At 39.0% G+C, this 27,102-nt stretch overlaps 1 protein-coding gene across 4 annotated transcripts in view; it reads right to left on the minus strand.

Annotated features, from left to right (window-relative positions):
* Positions 1–27,102, minus strand: part of KIAA0586 (KIAA0586 ortholog) — a 136,655-nt gene that overhangs the window by 53,083 nt on the left and 56,470 nt on the right. For 3 of the 4 annotated variants that reach the window (XM_068963018.1, XM_068963013.1, XM_068963003.1), the window contains 5 exons: positions 18,526–18,685; positions 17,891–18,110; positions 16,858–17,111; positions 12,252–12,328; positions 2,419–2,553 (listed from right to left, as the gene is read on the minus strand). In XM_068963018.1, coding sequence (XP_068819119.1) covers positions 2,419–2,553; positions 12,252–12,328; positions 16,858–17,111; positions 17,891–18,110; positions 18,526–18,685 — 846 coding nt within the window. The remainder of the gene's footprint in view (positions 1–2,418; positions 2,554–12,251; positions 12,329–16,857; positions 17,112–17,890; positions 18,111–18,525; positions 18,686–27,102) is intronic. The other variant, XM_068963010.1, reaches the window with a different exon arrangement.

Raw genomic sequence — 27,102 nt, forward strand, 5'->3', positions numbered from 1 at the left:
GAAGGCCCAGCTGGGGTGAAAAGTGACAGGTGACATCTGACCAGGAACCCATGGGCATTCACTCCTCACTCTGTCCCCCTTTGAGCCCGAGGACAGGAATACAAAACCTCTCAAAGAAACTTCTTCCTAAGGGTTTTAAAGACACAACAACCCTCAGAAGAACTGAATGGCAGAGTTATCAGCAAACACCCATCGGGTCACCATCAGGAGTGGCTCTGTGCTGCCTGAGAAGCCCTTTCCTGGGGTTCATCGCCTCGTCTCTTCTTCTGTTCACTTAAACAGACCATGGCCTGATTTTAGTCCTTACCCAACACTAACTCTCAGACAGAAGATCTTATCCTACTGCCCCCACCCTGGCCCTGGAACATGAGTTCATATAACAAAAGAAACAAATTATTCACAGAGTAAATGTTTAAAAAAAAAGTGAAAAACATTAACCACACACACATACACACACACAAAAGGAATAAAGAAAAATACTAACAATGTGAAGCGAAAGATCATTAAAAAAAGACACCAGTGAGAATATCCAATATAAATAATATAGAAGTCAGATAAACAGTAGGTAAAGAACAAATTAGTGGTTGGCAGATCAGATTGAAGAACTCTCCAAGAAGAGAGTAAAAAAGAATGAAGAGATAGAAAATCTAAGACACAAACAGAAGCAGAAGTATTAATATCTGGAAATAAGTTTTAGCCAGAGAGGGAAAAAGATGAGAGGAAGAAAAAAACTGAAAAAGTAGTAGAGATAAATTTCCCAGCATTAAAAAAATGGAAAAGTCTGAGAACAGAATGAATAAATGGACCGATATTGTTGTTGGTGGTGGTGGTTAGCTGTCCTGTTGTGTCCAACTGTTTTGTGACCCCACAGACTGTAGCCTGCCAGTCTCCTCTGTCCATGGGATTTCCCAGGCAAGGATACTGGAGTGGGTTGCCATTTCCTTTCTCTCAAGCATTTTCCCAACCCAGGGATCCAACCTGCAGTGTAGGTGGATTCTTTACCACTGAGCCACTGGAGAAGCCCAAACAATATTACTGATTTCCCGAAAGAAGGAAACAGGGATTAAGTTAGTGGAATTTTTAAATTATGCTGACATTTCTGCTATTTTCTACTATTTTTTGTTCCATTTGTGTGTCTCATTTTCTCTCTCCTTTCTCTCTCAGACTTCTGGTCTCTGTACTAAGCGGCTTGGTTTTTAGAGTTATGAAAGCACTTTCTCAAACTTAGTAGCAGCAATTACAAATAATATCTTTCCAGTGAAATCAATTTTTAATCAATACCTAAATAAGTTGCAGAAAAAATAGTTGTTTTTCAACAAGAAGGAATAAGTTAAACTAACATTTTTTTTTTCTATTACTAAGTTCCATATCTTTTTTCCTCTATCTTTCCTAAGCATTTAAATCTTTAAGAATAAAAATTATTAAAAAATAAAGCTAGCCATCTCCTTGGATGATACAGAGTTCGGATCTCCAGTTCATCTAAAGATAGTTTCGCACCTGTTCAAGCAAAGACAACCAAACACAACAGAAAGAATACTAAACAGAATCAAGAATCCAAGTCCCACCTCTATCATTAACCAGCCTGAGTGACCACACTGTACCTTTCCACCTGGCATTTCCTTAAGCACCTTAATGTTTCAAATCAAATTAAGTATCTTCCCCACAAAACCCGGCACTCTTCTCTCTGCATTTCAAAGTCCACAACTACACAAGCACAACTTCTCTTAATCAGTGACCAATTACTGCCAATTCCATACTCAAGTTTAAATCTCTCTCCTTTCCATTTCTACTTAACTGCCTTTGTTAATGTTCCCAGTCTGGACTACTCCAATGGTGTTCTGACAGACCTCCATCTTTCCCTCACTTGTCCATGGCTCCTGACGCCTTCTTAAATATCTTAACTTGTGACTCCCTTGCTCACAATATCTTAAGGGACTCCAATGGCCTTACCCTGGCCTACCAGGCTCTTAACAATTATCTGGTTCAATCTACTTCTCTATTTGATCAGTTACTGCATGGTAGAGTAATTGTTTAAGCTCTTTTTTCCCTACAGGACTGTAAGCTGCTTAAAAGTAGGGATCCTGCCTCAAGATCTTTGTATCTTTTCCGACGCTGTGTCTGGCATATTATAGATACTCAGTAAATGGTTGCAGAAAGAAAGAACGACACTGATCCCCACAAATCATTTAAAAGGGCTTTAGCTTGTTTCATCTGTGGAATATGAAGTTTAGAACTGATGGCCTAAATTCCTTTCAGTTGTAAAAATCATAACTGTATGGTTTCAGGTTAAAGTTACTACAAGGCTGATCCCTGAATAAGCTGAAGTATTAGCATGCTTTAACGAAAAGTATGAATATTTTTGTTACCTTTTTCTTATATTTAGATCTAACAGAAAAAATAATTAAAGTTAAAAAGTACCTCTGAATGATATATGGCTTGCTGTGAAATTAATGATTCCGGGTTTTGTTTAGCAAGAAGAGAAAGAATTGCATCGGCATGAACTTTTTTATGGGGCATCCTAATCACTTGTCCTTCGCTGGGAGGATCATCTTCCTAAATAAAATACAAAGATAATACAATCAAAAAACAAGAATTAATCCCCCAAACAATTACATTTTTCATATTAATAATTCATGATTCATAAAACTTAAGTCATTATGAATATGATCATATTGGCACTTTACACAAAGAAGATGGACTCTTTACTATCATTTAGATCTCATTTCTATTCAACTACACTAAAAATCCTTTGTCTTTGCCTCAAATATAATCATCAGTATAAAATAATTTGGTTACATTTGAATTGGAGATTTACTGTAAAAGATGAAAATTAGGCCTTCTGTACCACGAGACTGAGTGACAATGATTCATCGACATTTTATTCAGGATCGCCAAGTGTTTCTCACACACTTTCCTGCTTCCTGTGGATGCAGCACACAGAGCTGGGCCCCAGTGTGGCAACGGGGGTGAAGCACCATGGTGCAACCTGGACCACAGGCAGAAATGAAAACCTACAGAAATATTTTGAGGCACCTACAGACCTTTGATGGTCCCTGTGCCTTTGTGCTGGAGAAGGCAATGGCACCCCACTCCAATACTCTTGTCTGCAAAATCCCATGGACGGAGGAGCCTGGTGGGCTGCAGTCCAAGGGGTCGCTAAGAGTTGGGTACAACTGAGCGACTTCATTTTCACTTTTCATTTTGATACTTTGGAGAAGGAAATGGCAACCCACTCCAGTATTCTTGGCCTGGAGAATCCCCAGGGCGAGGGGCCTGATGGGCTGCCGTCTCTGGGGTCGCACAGAGTTGGACACGACTGAAGCGACTTAGCAGCAGCAACAGTGCCTTTGTGCTGACCTCCAGTGCTTTTGAGGGAGTACGAAGACCCAGCTTAGACCTTTCTCGGCACCTCAATATAGACCAGTTCGCCAAATGAAGGACAGTGTACGCCACAGAGCCAGAAAACTGGATTCCTTGTAAATACCAGTATTAACATGACTTTAGACTCCATTAATTGTAATTCTACCTAAGTATCTTATGTTTAATGTAATAAAGTTTATTAACTCTGGAGCACAAGTCTTTATCCCCCAGGTGTACATAGGTAATGCCTACTGATTCATAACTTCAAAGTTAGTCTCAGTTTTTCAAGATTGTATTTCTGCATGTGATTCTATCATAAATTTGTAGCATATCTGATTTTAGGCTTAGTAAAAATATTGAAATTAATTAGTTTTAAATGCAGAAAAAGAAAGATGTTATAATTTAGTCCTGGTTCAGGTCAGCATTTACTTTGAACAAACCTAAACATGCTTTGGCACCAAGATACAGTTCTATGAAGGGATAAAAATGCCATAATGACATATGAAGTAGGCCAAATATTAATTTAATGCTTCTCTGAAAATAAAGACTTCTCCTTTAGTCTTCCCCCAGTATTATTTTATAAAAGTGACTTCCACTTTCTTCAGAATAGACTCAACCAATTACTCATAATAATTACTGTTAGAAAAGCAACTGCCCTATTAAAATCTTATCAAAATGCTCCATTATTTCATACTCCCACATATAGTAGAGAAAATTGTTTTAACACATTTTGAACATATGAATCTCCAGATTAGGCATCTTTCATTACTGTGTCTTTAATAGTGTAAAGATGCTATATGGCATCTTTCATTTTTTGTTTGTTGGACTTGACAAACACCAGCCCCTTACAACTCAAGCTTTAGAATTCATATAGCCCCAATTAGAACTCAAAATTTACAGTTCTTAGCTTGATAGAACTTAACATCAGGTTTCCCCGGTGGCTCAGATGGGAAAGAGTCTGCCTACAATGTAAAGAGACCAAGATTCGATCCCTGGGTTGGAAAGATCCCCTGGAGAAGAAAAAGGCAACCCACTCCAGTATTCTTGCCTGGAAAATCCCATGGATGGAGGAGCCTGGCTGGCTACAGTCCATGGGGTCGCAAAGATTTGGACATGACTAAAGCAACTTAGCCATGTCCAAAAAGCGACACACAGCTTAAGCTGATAGCTTAAAATGAAAGGCAAAAGTATTATGTATCCACATAAAAATCTGTCACTATATAGCTATGTGACACAAATAAGTGATTTAACCTCCTTCAACTCAAAGTAAAATAAGTACTAACATATTTTTAACAAAGGATGCATATCATCCTTTAAGATGCTTTTTTAAAATATAGAGGTTTAGGCTTCTAACCGCCCACACACATACATGCATACCACATAATCCTCATGACCTACTGAATTCACTTATCAGAGGGTGGGGCCAAAGACACACATTTTTAAAAGTTCCACTGGTGAATTTAATATACAGTCCTACTTTACATCATGTGAATGGGTTGCTTTAAAGAAATTTCTAGCATTATGATTGTAATGGGATAGAAGAACACGATGTTTCAAAAGTGTACCGATCTCCTTCTGTTTCATCATGATCATATACAATGATGCAAATGAAAAGATTAATGTAACTAGCCTCTACTTCCAGTCAAGATGGAGTAATAAAGACCAGAAACATTGCTTGAAACAACTAAAACATGGACAAAGTATGTGAAAAAATGCATTTCAAAACATGGAGCATCAGTCAACAAAAAAACAATGATCCCTGAGAAATGGGAAACAAATCAGAAGAAGCCTATGACTGCTCCAGCTTGCAGCTTATAGGTTTCCAGACTGTGGCACAGGAGCCTGAGCTGAAAAGATGGAGCTGAAACTCCAGGAAGGCCAAGACAGCTAGAGTTCCTAAGACAGGCTGCTGCTGCTGCTGCTGCTGCTGCTGCTAAGTCACTTCAGTAGTGTCTGACTCTGTGCAACGCCATAGACGGTAGGCCGCCAGGGTCCCCCGTACCTGGGATTCTCCAGGCAAGAACACTGGACTGGGCTGCCATTTCCTTCTCCAATGCATGAAAGTGAAAAGTGAAAGTGAAGTCGCTCATCTGTGTTGGACCCTTACGACCCCATGGACTGCAGCCTACCAGGCTCCTCCGTACCTGGGATTTTCCAGGCAAGAGTACTGGAGTGGGGTGCCATTGCCTTCTCTGAAGACAGGCTGCTAGAAAAGTGAAAGCTGCAGAGAGAGAACTCCGGAGAACTGCAGTTGATTCCCTTTGAGTATTAAGCTGATTACTAATCAGCAGATGCATTTGAGGCAATTACATGAGGCTGCAGGAACAAGCACCTGAGAAGGGATTGGCTCTAACAGTGCCTGATGTTAAATAACATCATATATAACAAAGGACAATGATTGTTCCCACTGGCCACGCTGGAAAACCTCAATACTGAGGCACTGAGTGGAGTACATAGAAGAGTCTTCTCTCCACAGTGGGGGATAAATAGCCCTAGATTGAGTACCACTGTGGTATTGCCTAAAAAACCATAAAAGCAAGACTCAAAAGGATAAAACTGTCTCTAAGTACTTAGCCATTCCCTGAGCAATGCTCAGAAATATTTATAGTAATATAAAAGTGAAAGAAAGTGTCGTGTCTGACTCGTCACAATCCCATAGACCGTACCCCACCAGGCTTCTCTGTCCAAGGGATTCTCTAGGCAAGAACACTGGAGTGGGCTGCCATTTCCTTCTCCAGGGGATCTTCCCAACCCAGGGATCAAATCAGGCTCTCCTACATTGCAGGAGGATTCTTTATCATCTGAGGTATTAGAGAAGCTCAGTAATATGAAACATATTATTCAGTTAATTATGAATGTAAATAAAAAATGTATTACTCAGTTAAATATAAATATAAGCATATTACTCAATATAAAACATAACTCAGTATATTTTTTATTACCCAGTAATATAAAACATATTTCAGTTCAGTTCAGTCGTTCAGTCGTGTCTGACTCTTTGTGACCCCGTGATTGCAGCACACCAGGCCTTCCTGTCCATCACCAACTCCTGGAGTTCACTCAAACTCATGTCCACCAAGTCGGTGATGCCATCCAGCCACTGCATCCTCTCTCGTCCCCTTCTCCTCCTGCCCCCAATCCCTCCCAGCATCAGAGTCTTTTCCAATGAGTCAACTCTTCGCATGAGGTGGCCAAAGTATCAGAGCTTCAGCTTCAGCATCAGTCCTTCCAAAGAACACTCAGGACTGATCTCCTTTAGGATGGACTGGTTGGATCTGCTTGCAGTCCAAGGAACTCTTAAGAGTCTTCTCCAACACCACAGTTCAAAAGCATCAATTCTTCGGCGCTCAGCCTTCTTCACAGTCCAACTCTCACATCCATACACGACCACCGGAAAAACCATAGCCTTGACTAGACGGACCTTAGTCGGCAAAGTAATGTCTCTGTTTTTTTAATATGGCTATCTAGGTTGGTCATAACCCTCCTTTCAAGGAGCAAGCGTTTTTTAATTTCATGGCTGCAATCACCATTTGCAGTGATTTTGGAGGCCCCCCCCCCAAAAAAAAAGTCTGACACTGTTTCCACTGTTTCCCCATCTATTTCCCATGAAGTGATGGGTCCAGATGCCATGATCTCTGTTTTCTGAATGTTGAGCTTTAAGCCAACTTTTTCACTCTCCTCTTTCACTTTCATCAAGAGGCTTTTTAGCTCCTCTTCACGTTCTGCCATAAGGGTAGTGTCATCTACATATCTGAGGTTAGTGATATTTCTCCTGGCAATCTTGATTCCAGCTTGTGGTTCTTCCAGTCCAGCGTTTCTCATGATGTACTCTGCATAGAAGTTAAATAAGCAGGGTGACAATATACAGCCTTGACGTACTCCTTTTCCTACTTGGAACCAGTCTGTTGTTCCATGTCCAGTTCTAACTGTTGCTTCCTGACCTGCATATAGGTTTCTCAAGAGGCAGGTCAGGTGTTTTTTAGCAATATAAAACATAGAAGGAAAAGGTCTACACAAGATTTTGGCAGATAACTTTAAAAAAGCTCTTCTTAAAGATTAACACTTCAGTATTCTTGCCTTGAGAACTCCATGAACAGTATGAAAAGGCAAAAAGGTATGACACTGAAAGATGAACTCCTCAGGTTGGTAGGTGCCCAACATGCTACCAGAAAAAAGCGGAGAAATAACTCCAGAAAGAACGAAGAGACAGAGACAAAGCAAAAACAACACCCAGTTGTGGATGTGATAGGTGATGGAAATAAAGTCCGATGCTATAAAGAACAATACTGCTTAGGAACCTGGAATGTTAGCTCCCTGAATCTAGGCAAATTAGAAGTGGTTAAACAGGAGATGGCAAGAATGAACGTCAGCATTTTAGGAATCAGTGAACTGAAATGGACTGGAATGGGTGACCTTAGCTCAGATGTCCATTATATCTACTACTGCAGGCAGGAATCCCTTAGAAGAAATGGAGTATCCATCATACTCAACAAGAGTCCAAAATGCAGTACTTGGGTACAATCTCAAAACTGACAGAATGATCTCTGTTCATTTCTAAGGTAAACCATTCAACAGCACAGTAATCCAAGTCTATGCCCTGACCAGTAATGCTGAAGAAGGTGAAACTGAACAGTCTATGAAGACCTATGAGAACTTCCAGAACTAACACCCAAAAAAGATGTCCTCTTCATTATAGGGGACTGGAATGAAAAAGTAGGAAGTCAAGAGCTACCTGGAGTAACAAGCAAATTTGGCCTTGGAGTACAAAACAAAGCAGGTCAAGGGCTAACAGACTTTTGCCAAGAGAACACACTGGTCTTGGCAAACACCCTCTTCCAATAACACAAGAGAAGACTTTACACATCGACATCACCAGATGGTCAATACTGAAATCAGACTGATTATATTCTTTGCAGCCAAAGATGGAGAAGCTCTATACAGTAAGCAAAAAAAAGACTGGGAGCTGACTGTGGCTCAGACCATGAACTCCTTATCGCCAAATTCAGACTGAAACTGAAGAAAATAGGGAAAACCACTAGACCATTCATGTATGACCTAAATCAAATCCCTTACAATTATACAGTGGGAGTGACTAATAGGGATTAGATCTGATAGACAGAATGCCTAAAGAACTATGGATGGAAGTTTGTGACATTGTACAGGAGGCAGGGATCAAGACCATCCCCACGGAAAAGAAACAAAAAAAGGCACAATGGTTGTCTGAGGAGGCCTTACAAATAGCTGTAAAAAGAAAAGAAGCAAAAGGCAAAGGAGAAAAGAAAGATATACCCATTTGAATGCAGAGTTCCAAAATATAGCAAGGAGAGATAAGAAAGCCTTCCTCAGTGATCAATGCAAAGAAATAGAGGGAAAACAATACAATGGGAAAGACTAGAGATCTCTTCAAGAAAATTAGAGATACAAAGGGAATATTTCATGCAAAGATGGGCACAATAAAGGACAGAAATGGTATGGACCTAACAGAAGTAGAAGGTATTAAGAAGAGGTGGCAAGAATATATAGAAGAACTATACAAAAAAGATGTTCATGACACAGATAACCACAATGGTGTGATCATTCACCTAGAGCCAGACATCCTGGAATGCAATGTCAAGTGGGCCTTAGGAAGCATCACTACGAACAAAGCTTGGAGGTCATAGAATTCCACTTACTGCTATGTTGCTGCTGCTAAGTCACCTCAGTCGTGTCTGACTCTGTGTGACCCCATAGACAGCAGCCCACCAGGCTCCCCCATCCCTGGGATTCTCCAGGCAAGAACACTGGAGTGGGTTGCAATTTCCTTTTCCAATGCATGAAAGTGAAAAGTGAAAGGGAAGTCGCTTAGTCGTGTCCGATTCTTCGTGACCCCATGGACTGCAGCCCACCAGGCTCCTCCGCCCATGGGATTCTCCAGGCAAGAGTACTGGAGTGGGGTGCCATTGATACAAATACTAAAAGATGATGCTGTTAAAGAGCTGCACTCAATATGCCAGCAAATTTGGGAAACTCAGCAGTGGCCACAGAACTGGAAAAGGTCAGTTTTCATTTCAATCCCAAAGAAAGGCAATGCCAAAGAATGCTCAAACTACCATACAATTATACTCATCTCACATGCTAGCAGAGTAATGCTCAAAATTTTCCAAGCAAGGCTTTAACAGTACATGAACCATGAACTTCCAGATGTTCAAGCTACATTTAGAAAAAGCAGAGGAACCAGGGACCAAATTACCAACATCTGCTGGATCATCGAAAAAGTGAGAGAGTTCCAGATAAACATCTACTTCTGTTTTATTGACTATGCCAAAGCCTTTGACTATATGGATCACAACAAACTATGGAAAATTCTTCAAGAGATGGGAATAAGAGATCACCTGACTTGCTCTTGAGAAATCTGTATGCAGGTCAAGAAGCAACAGTTAGAACTGGACATGGACCAACAGACTGGTTCAATGTTGGGAAAGAAGTACATCAAGGCTATATATTGTCACCCTGCTTATTTAACTTATATGCAGAGTATATAACTTATATGCAGAGCATATTAACTTATATGCAGAGTATATAAGGTGAAATGCTGGGATGGATAAGATATAAGCTGGAATCAAGACTGCCGGGAGAAATATCAATAGCCTCAGATATGCAGATGACACCACCCTTATGCCAGAGAGTGAAGAAGAACTAAAGAGCCTCATGATGAAAGTGAAAGAGCAGAATGAAAAAGTTGGCTTAAAACTCAACATTCAGAAAACTCAGATCATGGCATTTAGTCCCATCACTTCATGGCTAATAGATGGGGAAACAATGGAAGCAGTGAGAGACTTTATTTTGGGGGGCTCCAAATCACTGCAGATGGTGACTGCAGCCATGAATTAAAAGACACCTGCTCCTCGGAAGAAAAGCTACGACCAACCTAGACAGCATATTAAAACACAGAGACATTACGTTACCAACAAAGGTCCGTCTAGTCAAAGCTATGGTTTTTCCAGTGGTCATGTATGGGTGTGAGAGTTGGACTATAAAGAAAACTGAGCACCGAAGAATTGATACTGTGGTGTTGGAGAAGACTCTTTGAGAGTCCCTTGGACTGCAGGGAGATTAAACCAGTCCATCCTAAAGGAAATCAGTCCTGAATATTCATTGGAAGGACTGATGCTGAAGCTGAAGCTCTAATACTTTGGCCACCTGATGCCAAGAACTGACTCATTAGAAAAGACCCTGATGCTGGCAAAGATCAAAGTGGGAAGAAAGGGACGACAAAGGTTGAGATCGTTGGATGGCATCACCGATGCGATTAACATGAGTTTGAGTAGGGAGTTGGTGATGAACAGGGGGTGCAGTCCATGGGGTCGCAAAGAGTCAGACACGACTAAGCGACTAAACTGAAAGATTAACATATAACTACTACATTATCCATCCATTCCTCCCCTAAATATTTGTCAAAGGGAAATGTAAGCATCTATGTCCATACAAAGACTTGCACACAAGTGTTCACAGCAGCTTTATTTGTAATAGTCTCAAACTGGAATAAACCCAAATGTCCATCAACAGGTGAACAGACAAACAGTGGTACATCCATACAATAGAGCACTACACAGCAATAAAAAGGAATGAACTATGATACAAGCTATAACCCAGATATATCTCAAAATAATTATGCTGCGTTAAAGCAATCACACACACAAAAAGAATACATGCCATGTGATTCCTTTTATATCAATCTAGAAAATGCAAACTAATCTATAGTTACAGAAAGTGAATCAGTGGTTGGTGGGAGAGGTATATTGGATGAGAAGAATGATGAAAGATGAGAAGGAGGGATAATGAAAGGGCCTGAGGAAACTTTTGGGAGTGATAGATGATGAGTATGTTTATTTCATTAACGGTGATAATTGCTTACAGACGTATACATATGTCAAAAATTATCAAGTAAGTTTTAAAAGCAACAATATTAGCAATGCTTAGCAAAGACTATGGATAAATGTGGGCTTCACCAGTGGCTCAGAAAGTAAAGAATTTGGAGCAATGCAGCAGACCCAGGTTCATTCTCTGGGTCAGCAAAGATCCCCTAGAGAACGGACGGGCTACCCACTCCAGAATTCTTGCCTGAAGAATGCCATGGACAGAGGAGCCCAGCATGTAGTTCATGGGGCTGAAAAGGGTCAGACACACCGAGTAACTAACAACACACGCACACACACACATGGATAAATGTAGATGAAAGTTGAGCACAACAACCCTTCCTCACTTAGACTGTTTGAAAACATAAAAAGTAAAGATTTCTATTTCTTAATAGTTTTCAAAAGAAAATCCCTATTATAATTTTTGTGAGGTACTTATATATAACTTGATATCTATGTAAAAATACATTTTTAAATGTCTTTTTGTCTATAAAGCTAAACAATAACTAGGAAGAGTTAGTACCCGTGGTTCCTATTTCTGTAATTCTTTTAAAACTAACTAAATCCAGTTATTTTTTTAGTGTAAAGAATTATAATCATGGTTAGGGAAAAATAACAAATATATTATAAGAGACTTGGTTTCAACACTGAAGGTACTGCCTGCAACATTATAAAGGCATTTACAGTATCTCCAAGTGACAATGTACGCTAAGATTTTCATTATCTAATTACATTAATTGCATGTTTCAACTACTGGAGCCACAAGGATTAACAATAATTTTCTATTCATTACAATTTTCTATTATTATAATTACAATAATGAAATATATAGATATGATAATAAGATATATAAGAAACTTTAAATTCCTTCATTGATATTTTATTAAATTTTACGACTATAATTCAAATATTTGAGGGAAAACCCTGATCAGTTGCAGTAAGTTCATCAGGATATCTTTTATGTCAGAATTCAAAGTGATGTGAATCATTTCTTACCATTTCGAGGGCATCTTGCAAAGTACTGGATAAGCTATCATTTGGGTTTGCCAGATACAGTCCTTCATCTCCTAAAACTAGAAATTAAAATGCAAAAATTTAGAAACAGAAGAAACAATTTTAGTAAATAATCTCACCATAAAGTTGTACAACATTACCCTTAAACTCACACAATAAAAATACTGACAAACTTCATAAATCATAATTCACAAGCTAAAACTTGCCTGCCAATCCAAGAGACATAAGAGACACAGGTTTGATCCCTCAGTCGGGAAGATCGCCAGAAGAGGACATGGAAATCCACTCCAGTATTCTTGCCTGGAGAATCCCATGGACAGAGGAGCATGGAGGGCTAACAGTCCATAGGGTCACTAAGAGTCGGATGCCACTGAAGAGATTTAGCATGCATGCATGTTCAATCTCACCAGTTCCTTAAAAAGTATATTTTATAACAAAGATGAGTGAGATGTTTGCTTCACTTACCAGCTTGTCAGAAATTAAAAAGAGCTATAAATATCAACTGGAACTATGAAACTGAAAAAGACATAATACCCCTATATACTATTGATACAATTAAAAACTGATTAAAAACTGATTTAAATTTCTGGAGTGCACGTTGGCAATGTATTGTTATTTTAACCATGAAATTAAAAGACACTTACTCCTTGGAAGAAAAGTTAACTGAACTGAAGACATAACTGATAGCTTCCTTAAAATATGTGTCTACAAGTGAAATTGCTGAGTCAGATTTCAGTTCAGTTCAGTTCAGTCGCTCAGTCGTGTCTGACTCTTTGCGACCCCATGAATCGCAGCACGCCAGGCTTCCCTGTCCATCACCAACTCCCAGAGTTCACTCAGACTCATGTCCATCGAGTCAGTGATGCCATCCAGCCATCTCATACTGGGTCGTCCCCTTCTTCTCCTGCCCCCAATCCCTCCCAGCATCAGAGTCTTTTCCAATGGGTTAACTCTTCACATGAGGTGGCTTAAGTACTGGAGTTTCAGCTTCAGCATCATTCCCTCCAAAGAAATCCCAGGGCTGATCTCCTTCAGACTGGACTGGTTGGATCTCCTTGCAGTCCAAGGGTCTCAAGAGTCTTCTCTAACACCACAGTTCAAAAGCATCAATTCTTGGGTGCTCAACTTTCTTCACAGGCCAACTCCCACATCCATACATGACTACTGGAAAAACCATAGCCTTGACTAGACAGACTTTTGTTGGCAAAGTAATGTCTCTGCTTTTCAATGTGCTATCTAGGTGGGTCATAACTTTTCTTCCAAGGAGTAAGCATCTTTTAATTTCATGGCTGCAGTCACCATCTGCAGTGATATTGTGGCCCCCAAAAATAAAGTCTGACACTGTTTCCATTGTTTCCCATCTATTTCCCATGAAGTGATGGGACCATATGCCATGATCTTAGTTTTCTGAATGTTGAGCTTTAAGCCAACTTTTTCACTCTCCTCTTTCACTTTCATCAAGAGGCTTTTTAGTTCCTCTTCATTTTCTGCCATAAGAGTCGTGTCATCTGTATATCTGAGGTTAGTGACATTTCTCCCGGCAATCTTGATTCCAACTTGTGCTTCTTCCAGCCCAGCGTTTCTCATGATGTACTCTGCATAGAAGTTAAAGAAGCAGGGTGACAATATACAGCCTTGACATACTCCTTTTCCTATTTGGAACCAGTCTGTTGTTCCATGTCCAGTTCTAACTGTTGCTTCCTGACCAGCATATAGGTTTCTCAAGAGGCAGGTCAGGTGGTCTGGTATTCCCATCTCTTTCAGAATTTTCCACAGTTGATTGTGATCCACACAGTCAAAGCCTCTGGCATAGTCAATAAAGCAGAAATAGATGTTTATCTGGAACTCTCTTGCTTTTTCCATGATCCAGTGGATGTTGGCAATTTGATCTCTGGTTCCTCTGCCTTTTCTAAAACCAGCTTGAACATCTGCAAGTTCACGGTTCACGTATGGCTGAAGCCTGGCTTGGAGAATTTTGAGCATTACTTTACTAGCATGTGAGATGAGTGCAATTGTGCGGTAGTTTGAGCATTCTTTGGCACTGCTTTTCTTTGGGAATGGAATGAAAATTGACCTTTTCTAGTCCTGTGGCCACTGCTGAGTTTTCCAAATTTGCTGGCATATTGAGTTCAGCACTTTCACAGCATCATCTTTCACGATTTGAAACAGCCCAACTGGAATTCCATCCCCTCCACTAGCTTTGTTCATAGTGATGCCTTCTAAGGCCCACTTGACTTCACATTCCAGGATGTCTGGCTCTAGGTGAGTGATTATCTTTGCCTTGAAGATCTTTTTTTGTACAGTTCTTCTGTGTATTCTTGCCACCTCTTCTTAATATCTTCTACTTCTCTTAGATCCATACCATTTCTGTCCTTTATCGAGCCCATCTTTGCATGAAATGTTCCCTTGGTATCTCTAATTTTCTTGAAGAGATCTCTAGTCTTTCCCATTCTGTTGTTTTCCTCTATTTCTTTGCATTGATCACTGAGGAAGACTTTCTTATCTTTTCTTGCTATTCTTTGAAACTCTGCATTCAGATGCTTATATCTTTCCTTTTCTCCTTTGCCTTTCACTTCTCTTGTTTTCACAGCTATTAGTAAGGCCTCCTCAGACAGCCATTTTGTTTTATTGCATTTCATTTCCATGGGGATGGTATTGATCCCTGTCTCCTGTACATTGTCATGAACCTCAGTCCATGAACAGTATGAAAAGCCAAAATGACAGGATACTGAAAGATGAACTCCCCAGGTCATAGGTGCCCAATATGCTACTGGAGATCAGTGGAGAAATAACTCCAGAAAGAATAAAGGGATGGAGCCAAAGAAAAACAATACCCAGCTGTAGATGTGACTGGTGATAGAAGCAAGGTCTGATGCTGTAAAGAGCAATATTGCATAGGAACCTGGAATGTCAGATCCATGAATCAAGGCAAATTGGAAGTAGTCAAACAAGAGATGGCAAGAGTGAACGTCGACATTCTAGGAATCAGCGAACTAAAATGGACTGGAATGGGTGAATTTAACTCACATGGCCATTATTTCTACTACTGTGGGCAGGAATCCTTTAGAAGAAATGGAGTAGCCATCATGGTCAACAAAAGAGTCCGAAATGCAGTACTTGGATGCAATCTCAAAAACGACAGAATGATCTCTGTTCGTTTCCAAGGCAAACCATTCAATATCACAGTAATCCAAGCCTATGCCCCGACCAGTAATGCTAAAGAAACTGAAGTTGAACGGTTCTATGAAGACTTACAAGACCTTTTAGAGCTAACACCCAAAAAAGATGTCCTTTTCATTATAGGGGACTGGAATGCAAAAGTAGGAAGTCAAGAAACACCTGGAGTAACAGGCAAATTTGGCCTTAGAATGAGGAATGAAGCAGGGCAAAGACTAATAGAGTTGTGCCAAGAAAATGCACTCGTCATTGCAAACACCCTTTTCCAACAACACAAGAGAAGACTCTGCACATGGACGTCACCAGATGGTCAACACCGAAATCAGATTGATTATATTCTTTGCAGCCAAAGATGGAGAAGCTCTATACAGTCAACAAAAACAAGACCAGGAGCTGACTGTGGCTCAGATCATGAACTCTTTATTGCCAAATTCAGACTTAAATTGAAGAAAGTAGGGAAAACCACTAGACCATTCAGGTATGACCTAAATCAAATCCCTTATGATTATACAGTGGAAGTGAGAAATAGATTTAAGGGACTAGATCTGATAGATAGAGTGCCTGATGAACTATGGACTGAGGTTCGTGACATTGTACAGTTATATATTAGATATACGATATATGTTCAAGGATAGTCAGCAGAAAGCTATGTATGGTATGAAAACACTGAAAACAATCTAAATGCCCATTAGGGCACTACTAGATCAATTTAACAGAGAAGGCAATGGTACCCCACTCCAGTACTCTTGCCTGGCAAATCCCATGGACAGAGGAGCCTGGTAGGCTGCAGTCCATGGGGTCACTAAGAGTCGGCACGACTGAGCGACTTCACTTTCACTTTTCACTTTCATGCATTGGAGAAGGAAATGGCAACCCACTCCAGTGTTCTTGCCTAGGGACAGAGGAGCCTAGTGGGCTGCCGTCTATGAGGTCACACAGAGTCGGGGCACGACTGAGGCGACTAAGCAGCAGCAGCAGTAGCAGATCAATCTAAACAATCTAAATGGCCAATCACTGAGAAAAAGAGGTAGGACTACACGTATTAATACATGAAAATGTCCACAACGTATTTAAGGTTAAAAAAAATTCAGGTTTCATAACAGTATGTATAATATCACCCTATTTTTAAAGGTAACATAGATGTATTTAGGTACCTATATATGCATATTTAAAAAAAGACTGGAAAGTATACCCCAAACTTTTAAGAGTGATACTTCTGGAAGGTGGGATTTATGAGGGAGATTTTAGAGTCTGAGGTTAAGGTTTAGAAAATTAACTTGCAGAGTCCACATTCTTTCTACTATACTATGTTAAATATTACAAACTAAGCAAAAACATTTCACACAGAAAAGTATTACTTAGGAAGGATCATAATTTAACCAGTGAAATCAATTGATACAAGTTAACTTACTCTTAGGAGCCACTTTGAGACCACAGTTAAATAAGATCTCTCCTTCAGAGATGGGTCTATCTAAGGTTTCCGTTTCAGTGGCAGTAACACTCAAGGTACTCTCAACAGTGGAGGAATCTGAACTTGGCATCTGTATGGGGGAAGGAGCCTTGATGCCAGCAGGAAGTGACATAAGGGCAACTGGCTTTGGAGGAGCAAGCTGAGCAGGGAAGTCCTCGCTCTCAGGTTCTTCATCCTTAGCCACAGACATTACGCTAAGAAGAAAGAGACATGGTTTGAATTTAGGTCAGTGAAGGCCTATATTCATTTTTATATAAGAAAATAGATATAGGGATTTCCTGGGCAATCTAGTAGTTAAGACACCATGCTTCCACTGCAAGGGGAAAGGGTTTGATCCCTGGTCAGAGAACTAAGATCCCTCAGGCCACACAGTATAACCAAATAATATGAAAAAAAAAAAAAAGATTAAAAAATACTGTCTCCTTTAAACATATTTCTATATTAACATAATCTGTACTACTATAATTAACCAAAAAGATCTATTTTTCCAAAATCATCTTCAGGTTTTAATCTCTTGATTAGAACTTTCAAGACCATCTTGAAAGTTCTACCATCCCTAAAATAAAGCTTACATGGGGCTACATGGTAATATAAAACATCACAGTAAACACCATCCAGTCTCAGGGTTAGGGTTAGGGTTAGGGGTTAGGTGTTAGGGTTAGGGTTAGGAGATTCACACTGGGGAAAAGTCATATTCTATTTTATTAACAATATTATAGATATCTTTATTTTAATCTATTTCCCCCCAAAATTAATCTGATTCTCCCTCTCCCAAAAAATTTTGTTTTAAAAAAGAGAACTGAAGGAATAAATAAATTTGGTAAAAACTTAAAATTTATGAAACTTCTTCTTACTATAGATTAGCTCATGAATTATAAACTTTTATTTATCATTTCTGATGTTTTCAATAGGTCATCTAAGTCAACTTAAGGTAAAATGTATAGTTGCTAAAGGTGAATATATTATCATTTACATAGCTCTTGGGTGAAGCTCTTCTTGAAAAGAGTTGGGATTCTCTTCTTCCAGTGGCAGGTCTCTATCACTCCATGGCTTGGGAAGCTCTGGGCTTGACATCTTCAACTTATCAATTGAAGTCTCTGACAAAGTTGGGGTAAGAGCAGCTGCGGGGGGAGGTGTAGTCACTGGGGTGACTGCTGGGGTATTAACAAGTGTGATGGCAGGCATATCATTTCCTAAAGGTTGTTTTAAAAAGAAAGAAAGAGTCAATATGAAGTCTACAGGAAGGCAAGATACGTTGTTTCAGATAGCCTTTAACATTTTGGCATACAAATAATGGCAACAATGATTAATAATAATAATTAAGGCCCTTAATGGGAAAATTTCCAAATTAGTTTAGTAAAATACAAAAAAATAACCTTGAAAAGACTTCAGTTTCAACATTACCATGAACTTAAAACAATCTAAATGTCTACCAGATCATATACTTTAAAAAGTGGCAACCAAATCCTTAGTTTCCCTTCCAGCAAAAGTGATTTCCTAAAACTTAATCAGCAACAGCTATGTGTATACTAATCTACAAAGACTCTAATACAACAAACCATAATAGTTGCAAAAATTAAAACTGATTTATAGAAATAAAGTTTCTACCTTCTTCAGCCAATATTTCTTTCATGGGAAAAGCTACATCGTGATCTGAAACACTGGGAGAAGAATCTGGAGTTTTTACCAACACGTGCTCCTTAGGAGGTGATGAAGGCGAACGAGGAGGAGTTGGCTGTGGGGTAGCCAAAGGGGTACACACTCTTGCCTAAAATAAAACAAGATAAGTAGTGCTTATAATTCCCAAATAAGGGCAATTTGAAAAATAAAATGATCTCATTCAGAGTTACATAAAATTTAAATGGATAGGGGGTGAAAAATGGAGTCCTCTATATTCTAGCTATTTGTTTCAGGACTAGCCTGAGGAAGCCTCAGACAATTGAAACAGCTCTACCTCAGAATTTGGCTCCCAAGAAATCTAAGGCTCCCTTATCTAATACAGAGAGGAAAACAGCTGAAGATCAACCCACACACAAGCTAGGTAAACCAAATAACAGAAAGAAAGCATTTTAACTAATTAATACAATATCAAAAATCAATAGTAGAAAAGAACAGAGCTTACAAAAAGCAATGGAAGGATAAGAAGAAATAGGGGGAAATGAAATGAAGACAATGTAGAGATGAAAAGTATTAGAGAAGGAAAAAGCAAAAAATTTAAAATTAATTTGTTAAATAGGTAATTCAAATAATTCAAAATCCAAAAAGATAGTGAAAATTAAGTCTCCTTTCTTATTGATGTCCTATCTAACTAGTTCCCATCCACAGAATTACCAGATACAACCTTGTCATTTTTTTATATCTAGAATTTTAAAAATTTTTATACAATTTTTATATGTCACACTAAATTTACAGTTATTACAAAATATTAGCTATAGTCCCACTTTAAAAAATTTAATTAAAATGTAGGTGATTTACAATGTTGTGTTAGTTTCAGGTATACAGGAAAGTGTTTCAGATTTTTTTGCATTATAAAAAACCTTTTTCAGATTCTTTTCCATTATAGGTTATTGCAAAATACTGAATATAGCTCTTCATGCTATACAATAGGTCCTTGTTTATCTATTTTATATACAGTAGCTTATATCTGCTAATCTGAAACTCCTAATTTGCCCTTCTCTACCTTTCCTCTTTGGTAACCATAAGTTTGTTTTCTATATTTGTAACTCCTCTGTTTATAAGTTCATTTGCAACTTTTTAGATTCCACATATAAATCACATCACAGGATATTTGTCTTTCTCTTTCTGACTTCACTCAGTATGATAATCTCTAGGTCCATCCGTGTTGCTGGAAATGGCAACTTTGTTCTTTCTAATGCCTGAATGTCTAAATAGTATTCCATTCTACATATAAATCACATGTTTATCCATTCATCTGTTGACGGACACTTAGGTTATTCCCATAGCTTGGCAAGTATAAATAATACTGCTGTGAATACTGGGGTGCATGTATCTTTTCAAATTAGTGTTTTTGGTTTTTCTGAATATATACCCAAAAGTGAAACTGCTGGGTCATATGGTAGTTCTATTTTTAGCTTTTTGAGACTTGAGTCATTCATGTTCTTATTGTTTAGTCGCTCACTCATATCCGACTCTGACCCGATGAACTGGGCTCCTCCAGGCTCCTCTGTCCATGGTATTTTCTGGGCAAGATTATCGGAGTGGCTTGCCATTTTCCTCTCCAGGGGATATTTCCAACCCAGGGATCGAACCTGTGTCTCCACGTCTCCTCTACAGCAGGCAGATGTTTTACCGTTGAGCCACCAAGGAAGCCCAAGTCATTTCATATATATACATATGGAATATCTTTCCTTTTCTCCTTTGCTTTTTGCTTATTTCACAGTTATTTGTAAGGCCTCCCCAGACAGCCATTTTGCTTTTTTGCATTTCTCTTCCGTGGGGATGGACTTGATCCCTGTCTCCTGTACAATGTCACAAACCTCAGTCCATAGTTCATCAGGACTCTGTCTATCAGATCTAGTCCCTTAATCTATTTCTCACTTCTGTATAATAATAAGGGATTTGATTTAGGTCATACCTGAATAGTCTAGCGGTTTTCCCTACTTTCTTCAATTTAAGTCTGAATTTGGCAATAAAGAGTTCATGATCTGAGCCACAGTCAGCTCCCAGTCTTGTTTTTGCTGACTGTATAGAGCTTCTCCATCTTTGGCTGCAAAGAATATAATCAGTCTGATTTCGGTGTTGACCATCTGGTGACGTCCATGTGCAGAGTCTTCTCTTGTGTTGTTGGAAAAGGGTGTTTGCTATGACCAGTGCATTCTCATGGCAAAACACTATTAGCCTTTGCCCTGCTTCATTCCGTATTCCAAGGCCAAATTTGCCTGTTACTCCAGGTGTTTCTTGACTTCCTACTTTTGCATTCCAGTCCCCTATAATGAAAAGGACATCTTTTTGGGGTGTTAGCTCTAAAAGGTCTAGTAGGTCTTCACAGAACCATTGAACTTCAGTTTCTTCAGCATTACTGGTCGGGGCATAGGCTTGGATTACTGTGATATTGAATGGTTTGCCTTGGAAACGAACAGAGATCATTCTGTCGTTTTTGAGATTGCATCTAAGTACTGCATTTCGGACTCTTTTGTTGACCATGATGGCTACTCCATTTCTTCTAAGGCATTCCTGCCCACAGTAGTAGATATAATGGTCATGTGAGTTAAATTCACCCATTCCAGTCCATTTTAGTTTGCTGATTCCTAGAATGTCAACGTTCACTCTTGCCATCTCTTGTTTGACTACTTCCAATTTGCCTTGATTCATGGACCTGACATTCCAGGTTCCTATGCAATATTGCTCTTTACAGCATCGGACCTTGATTCTATCGTCAGTCACATACACAACTGGGTATTATTTTTAGGATAGCAAGGAGAGATAAGAAAGCCTTCCTCAGAGATAAATGCAAAGAAATAAAGGAAAACAACAGAATGGGAAAGTCTAGAAATTTCTTCAAGAAAATTAGAGATACCAAGGGAACATTTCATGCAAAGATGGGCTCAATAAAGGACAGAAATGGTATGGACCTAACAGAAGTAGAAGATATTAAGAAGAGGTGGCAAGAATACACAGAAGAACTGTACAAAAAAGATCTTCAAGACAAAGATAATCACTCACCTAGAGCCAGACATCCTGGTATGTGAAGTCAAGTGGGCCTTAGAAGGCATCACTATGAACAAAGCTAGTGGAGGGGATGGAATTCCAGTTGAGCTATTTCACATCCTGGAAGATGATGCTGTGAAAGTGCTGCACTCAATATGCCAGCAAATTTGGAAAACTCAGCAGTGGCCACAGGACTGGAAAAGGTCAATTTTCATTCCAATCACAAAGAAAGGCAATGCCAAAGAATGCTCAAACTACCACACAATTGTACTCATCTCACATGCTAGTAAAGTAATGCTCAAAATTCTCCAAGTCAGGCTTCAGCAATATGTGAACCATGAACTTCCAGATGTTCAAGCTGGTTTTAGAAAAGGTACAGGAACCAAAGATCAAATTGCCAACATCCGATGGATCATTGAAAAAGCAAGAGAGTTCCAGATAAACATCTCCTTATGTTTTATTGACTATACCAAAGCCTTTGATTGTGTGGATCACAATCAACTGTGGAAAATTCTGAAAGAGATGGGAATACCAGACCACCTGGCCTGCCTCTTGAGAAACCTATATGCAGGTCAGGAAGCAACAGTTAGAACTGGACATGGAACAACAGACTGGTTCCAAATAGGAAAAGGAGTGTGTCGAAGCTGTATATTGTCACCCTGCTTATTTAACTTATATGCAGAGTACATTATGAGAAACGCTGGGCTGTAAGAAGCACTAGCTGGAATCAAGATTGCCAGGAGAAATATCACTAACCTCAGATATGCAGATGACACCACCCTTATGGCAGAAAGTGAAGAGGAACTAAAAAGCCTCTTGATGAAAGTGAAAGAGGAGAGTGAAAAAGTTGGCTTAAAGCTCAACATTCAGAAAATGAAGATCATGGCATCTGGTCCCATCATTTCATGGGAAATAGATGGGGAAACAGTGGAAACAGTTTCAGACTTTATTTTGGGCGGCCACAAAATCACCGCAGATGGTGACTGCAGCCATGGAATTTAAAAAAGCTTACTCCTTGGAAGGAAAGTTATGACCCACCTAGATAGCATATTGAAAAGCAGAGACATTACTTTGCCAACAAAAGTCTGTCTAGTCAAGGCTATGGTTTTTCCAGTGGTCATGTATGGATGTGAGAGTTGGACTGTGAAGAAAGCTGAGCGCTGAAGTATTGATGCTTTTGAACTGTGGTGTTGGAGAAGACTCTTGAGAGTCCTTGGACTTCAAGGAGATCCAACCAGTACATCCTAAAGGAGATCAGTCCTGGGTGTTCATTGGAAGGGCTGATGCTGAGGCTGAAACTCCAATACTTTGGCCACTTCATGTGAAGAGTCGACTCATTGGAAAAGACCCTGATGGTGGGAGGGATTAGGGGCAGGAGGAGAAGGGGATGACAGAGGATGAGATGGCTGGATGGCATCACTGACTCAATGCACAAGAGTTTGGGTGAACTCTGGTAGTTGGTGATGGACAGGGAGGCCTGGCGTGCTGTGATTCATGGGGTCGCAAAGAGTTGGACACAAGTGAGCTACTGAACTGAACTGAACTATATCATGATATTAAAAAACCAGAATACAGAAAGCCTTGTGTGTTTTTTAGAGTCAGGTGGGGAATTTTGGGGGATCATATGAGTCAGACACGACTGAGTGACTGAACTGACTGACTGACTGACATATGGAATAAATTCTCACAGGTGGGACTGCTTGATTAATGGGCTAACAGAATACTTAATTTGAATACATATTGCCAAATTTCCTTTTAAAGAGTGTCATTTTACACTAACAGAAGGTATGAGAATTTATGCTTCCCAAAGTTTTGCTGAACAATGGCATTAATCAGACTTCGAGTTTTTCCAATCTGATTTGTAAAAATGAAATTTCAATGATTTGTGATTTTTTTTTTTTAACTATCAGGGAGACTAACCACCTTCAGCTTTGTATGTCCTTTTGCTTTGTGAACTGTCTACACGTCTTTTCCCTATTTTCTATGTCTTTTCCCTTTCTAAAACATACTTTTATAGTGTGGTGATTGGTCTTCATTGTGTATTTTGAGTTGCAAATTGATATATAATTTAAAAATCATGAATCATATTAAAAATTCTATCACATTGGGAATTCCCTGGCTGTCCAGTGGTTAGAACTTGGTGCTTTCACTGCTGGGGCCCGTATTTGATTTCTGATTAAGGAACTAAGATCCCATAAGCCTTGTGATGCAGAAAAAAGAAAAAAAATTCCATAGCATTGCTTAACATTTTGCATATTCTTAGCTTTGTTTTTTAAGTGAAAGAAATACACTATATGTTTTATTCTTCTTAACTGCATAAGCCAATAGCATAAGAGTGCTGTTTTCAAATATAATGCTACTGAGTCATTATCATGAGAAATTTAAAGATATTCTACTAGTCTTGGTAATGGGTAATAATGATCAACAATTAGTTATTGAGTATTTACCAAGTTCCAGGCACTAGGTTAGTTCTTTCATACATCATTTCATTGAACCTTCCACAAAATCTTGTATTACGGCTCAACAAGATACAGTATCATAAAGATGTCAATTCTTCCCCAAATTAAACCAACCAAAACTGAATTAATTCTCACAAAAATCCCAGCAAAATATTTTACAGTACTTGAAAACTAATTTAAAATATTTATCAAAGATTAAAAGGCAAAAGAAGTCATGACAATTCTTAAGATAAGGAACAATACGCTAATGGGAGAAGAGAACTTGGCCTCTTTAACATTCAGAAAGCAGATTTTGGTAAAGCTGTCATTATTTAAACTCTAAAATTTTATCTCTAGTAAAAAGTAGATCTCAAAACTAGAGTAACAGAACTGAGGATTCAAATTCAGATCTTCCTAGCTCCAAAGTTCACGCTCTTAACAACTACATATATTTCCAACTTTGAGTTTTCTATGTTTTTTCACTAAATTACCCTCATAAAAATATATCCAATATATGGACAGAAGATAAAATTAATTAGTATAGGCAGAATCATAACCCTGGCAACATCTGTACTACATACATTACTGATGAGTTAATAAAGCATAGAACAAAACTATGTATCAAATTTCTGGCATAAACACTGCCTCTTGAGAAATCTGTATGCAGGACAGGAAGCAGTAGTTAGAACTGGACATGGAACAACAGACTGGTTCCAAATAGGAAAAGGAGTACGTCAAGGCTGTATATTGTCACCCTGCTTATTTAACTTATATGCAGAGTACATCATGAGAAACCCTGGACTCGAAGAAACACAAGCTGGAATCAAGATCACCAGGAGAAATATCACTAACCTCAGATATGCAGATGACACCACCATTATGGTAGAAATTGAAGAGGAACTAAAAAGCCTTTTGATGAAAGTGAAAGTGGAGAGTGAAAAAGTTGGCATAAAGCTCAACATTCAGAAAACGAAGATCATGGAAGTGGAAACAGTGTCAGACTTTATTTTGGGGGGCCACAAAAATCACTGCAGATGGTGATTGCAGCCATGAAATTAAAAGACGCTTACTCCTTGGAAGAAAAGTTATGACCAACCTAGATAGTATATTCAAAAGCAGAGACATTACTTGGCCGACCAAGGTCTGTCTACTCAAGGCTATGGTTTTTCCTGTGGTCATGTATGGATGTGAGAGTTGGACTGTGAAGAAGGCTGAGTGCCGAAGAATTGATGCTTTCGAACTGTGGTGTTGGAGAAGACTCTTGAGAGTCCCTTGGACTGCAAGGAGATCCAACTAGTCCATTATGAAGGAGATCAGCCATGGGTTTTCATTGGAAGGAATGATGCTAAAGCTGAAACTCCAGTACTTTGGCCACGTCATGCGAAGAGTTGACTCATTGGAAAAGACTCTGATGCTGGGAGGGATTGGGGGGAGGAGGAGAAGGGGACGACCGAGGATGAGATGGCTGGATGGCATCACTGACTCGATGGACTTGAGTCTGAGTGAACTCTGGGAGTTGGTGATGGACAGGGAGGCCTGGTGTGCTGTGATTCATGGGGTCGCAAAGAGTCGGACACAACTGAGCGACTGAACTAAACTGAACTGAATAACACTATACCAATTACCTGACATGAATTTCCATAAAATTCAAATATGTAACTTTATGTTTATACTTTAAATAAATCAGTTTAAATGTTTCACCAATATAAAACGATGTCTTTATTATCTACAGGATAAGAATTGACTATGAAGTTTTAAAGAGTTGGTAATACAGAGTACATTCTGGTTTTGCATAATTTCTTTTTTTTTTCGTTTAAAAATTTTTTTTATACAATTCTATAGGTTACTGTCCATTTGCAGTTACTACAAAATACTGGCTATATTCCCTGTGTTATACAATACATCCTTTTATTAATTTTTTTAAATTTTAGTTAAAGGATTATTTTACAATATTGTGATGGTTTCTGCCATACATTAATATGAATTGGCCATAGGTATACATATGTCCCCTCCCTCTTGAACCTCCCTCTCCTCTCCTTCCCTGTCCCACCCCTGTAGGCTGTCACAAAGGACCGACAGCTTTGAGTGCCTTGGTCATACAGCACATTCCCACTGGCTATTTTACATATGGTAATGCACAATGCATCCTTGAGCCTATCTTAAACCCAATAGTTTGCACCTCCCACTCTCCTACCTGGATACTTCCTCTCCTCCCTGCCCAGTGGGAGTGGTTTTGTATAATTCCATCTTACTATAATAGATTAGAAACTCTATTTAACATAGAAAGTTTGATTAAACAATAACAGAAATGCTTAAAATATATTTTCTTTTAAAGATTAAAAATATCAGTTTATGTAAGAACCAAAAGCAATGCATGTGATTGTTAGCTATATCTTGAATTTAAAAAGAAAAAAGCTATAAGGATTCTTTTGGAACAACTGGAGAAATTCAAATATGGACTCTATATTATATAGTATTAACACACTGATATTAAACTGGGGGGACATAATAATGGTATTTTGGATATGTAATAAAGAATCTTATTCTTAGGACATACTGCTGATGCTTTTAGAAGTAAAGTATCATGGTATCTACAACTGTCAAATGACTTTTAAAGAATATATAGGGACATCCTTGGTGGTCCAGTGGTTAAGAATTCACTTTCCAAGGGGACGAATGTTCAATACTTGGCCAAGGACCTAAGATCCCACATGCTGTGGGGCAGCTAAGCCTGTGCACTACAACTTGAGAGCCAGCACATCGCAACTGCTGAGTCCACGGGCTCTAGAGCCCGTGCTCCACAACAAGAGAAGTGCACGTGTTGCAATGAAGACCCAATGCAGCCAGAAAAAACAGAATATATAATACACAACATACAAAGACAAAGAAAAGGTGTCAAAATGTTACCAACTGGTAAATGTAGATAAAGCATACACAGGTGTTCACTGTATTATACTTTCGAAGATTTTAGAGTTTTTAAAATAAAATACAAGGGTAATTTTTATTGTAATCATAACTACAATAAACCAATCTCCACCACAAACTAAGATCTTATGACCCAAGTTAAAATCTGTCCATT

Source organism: Capricornis sumatraensis, chromosome 2, assembly GCF_032405125.1.
Source record: "Capricornis sumatraensis isolate serow.1 chromosome 2, serow.2, whole genome shotgun sequence".
In the NCBI taxonomy this organism is placed as follows: Eukaryota; Metazoa; Chordata; class Mammalia; order Artiodactyla; family Bovidae; genus Capricornis; species Capricornis sumatraensis.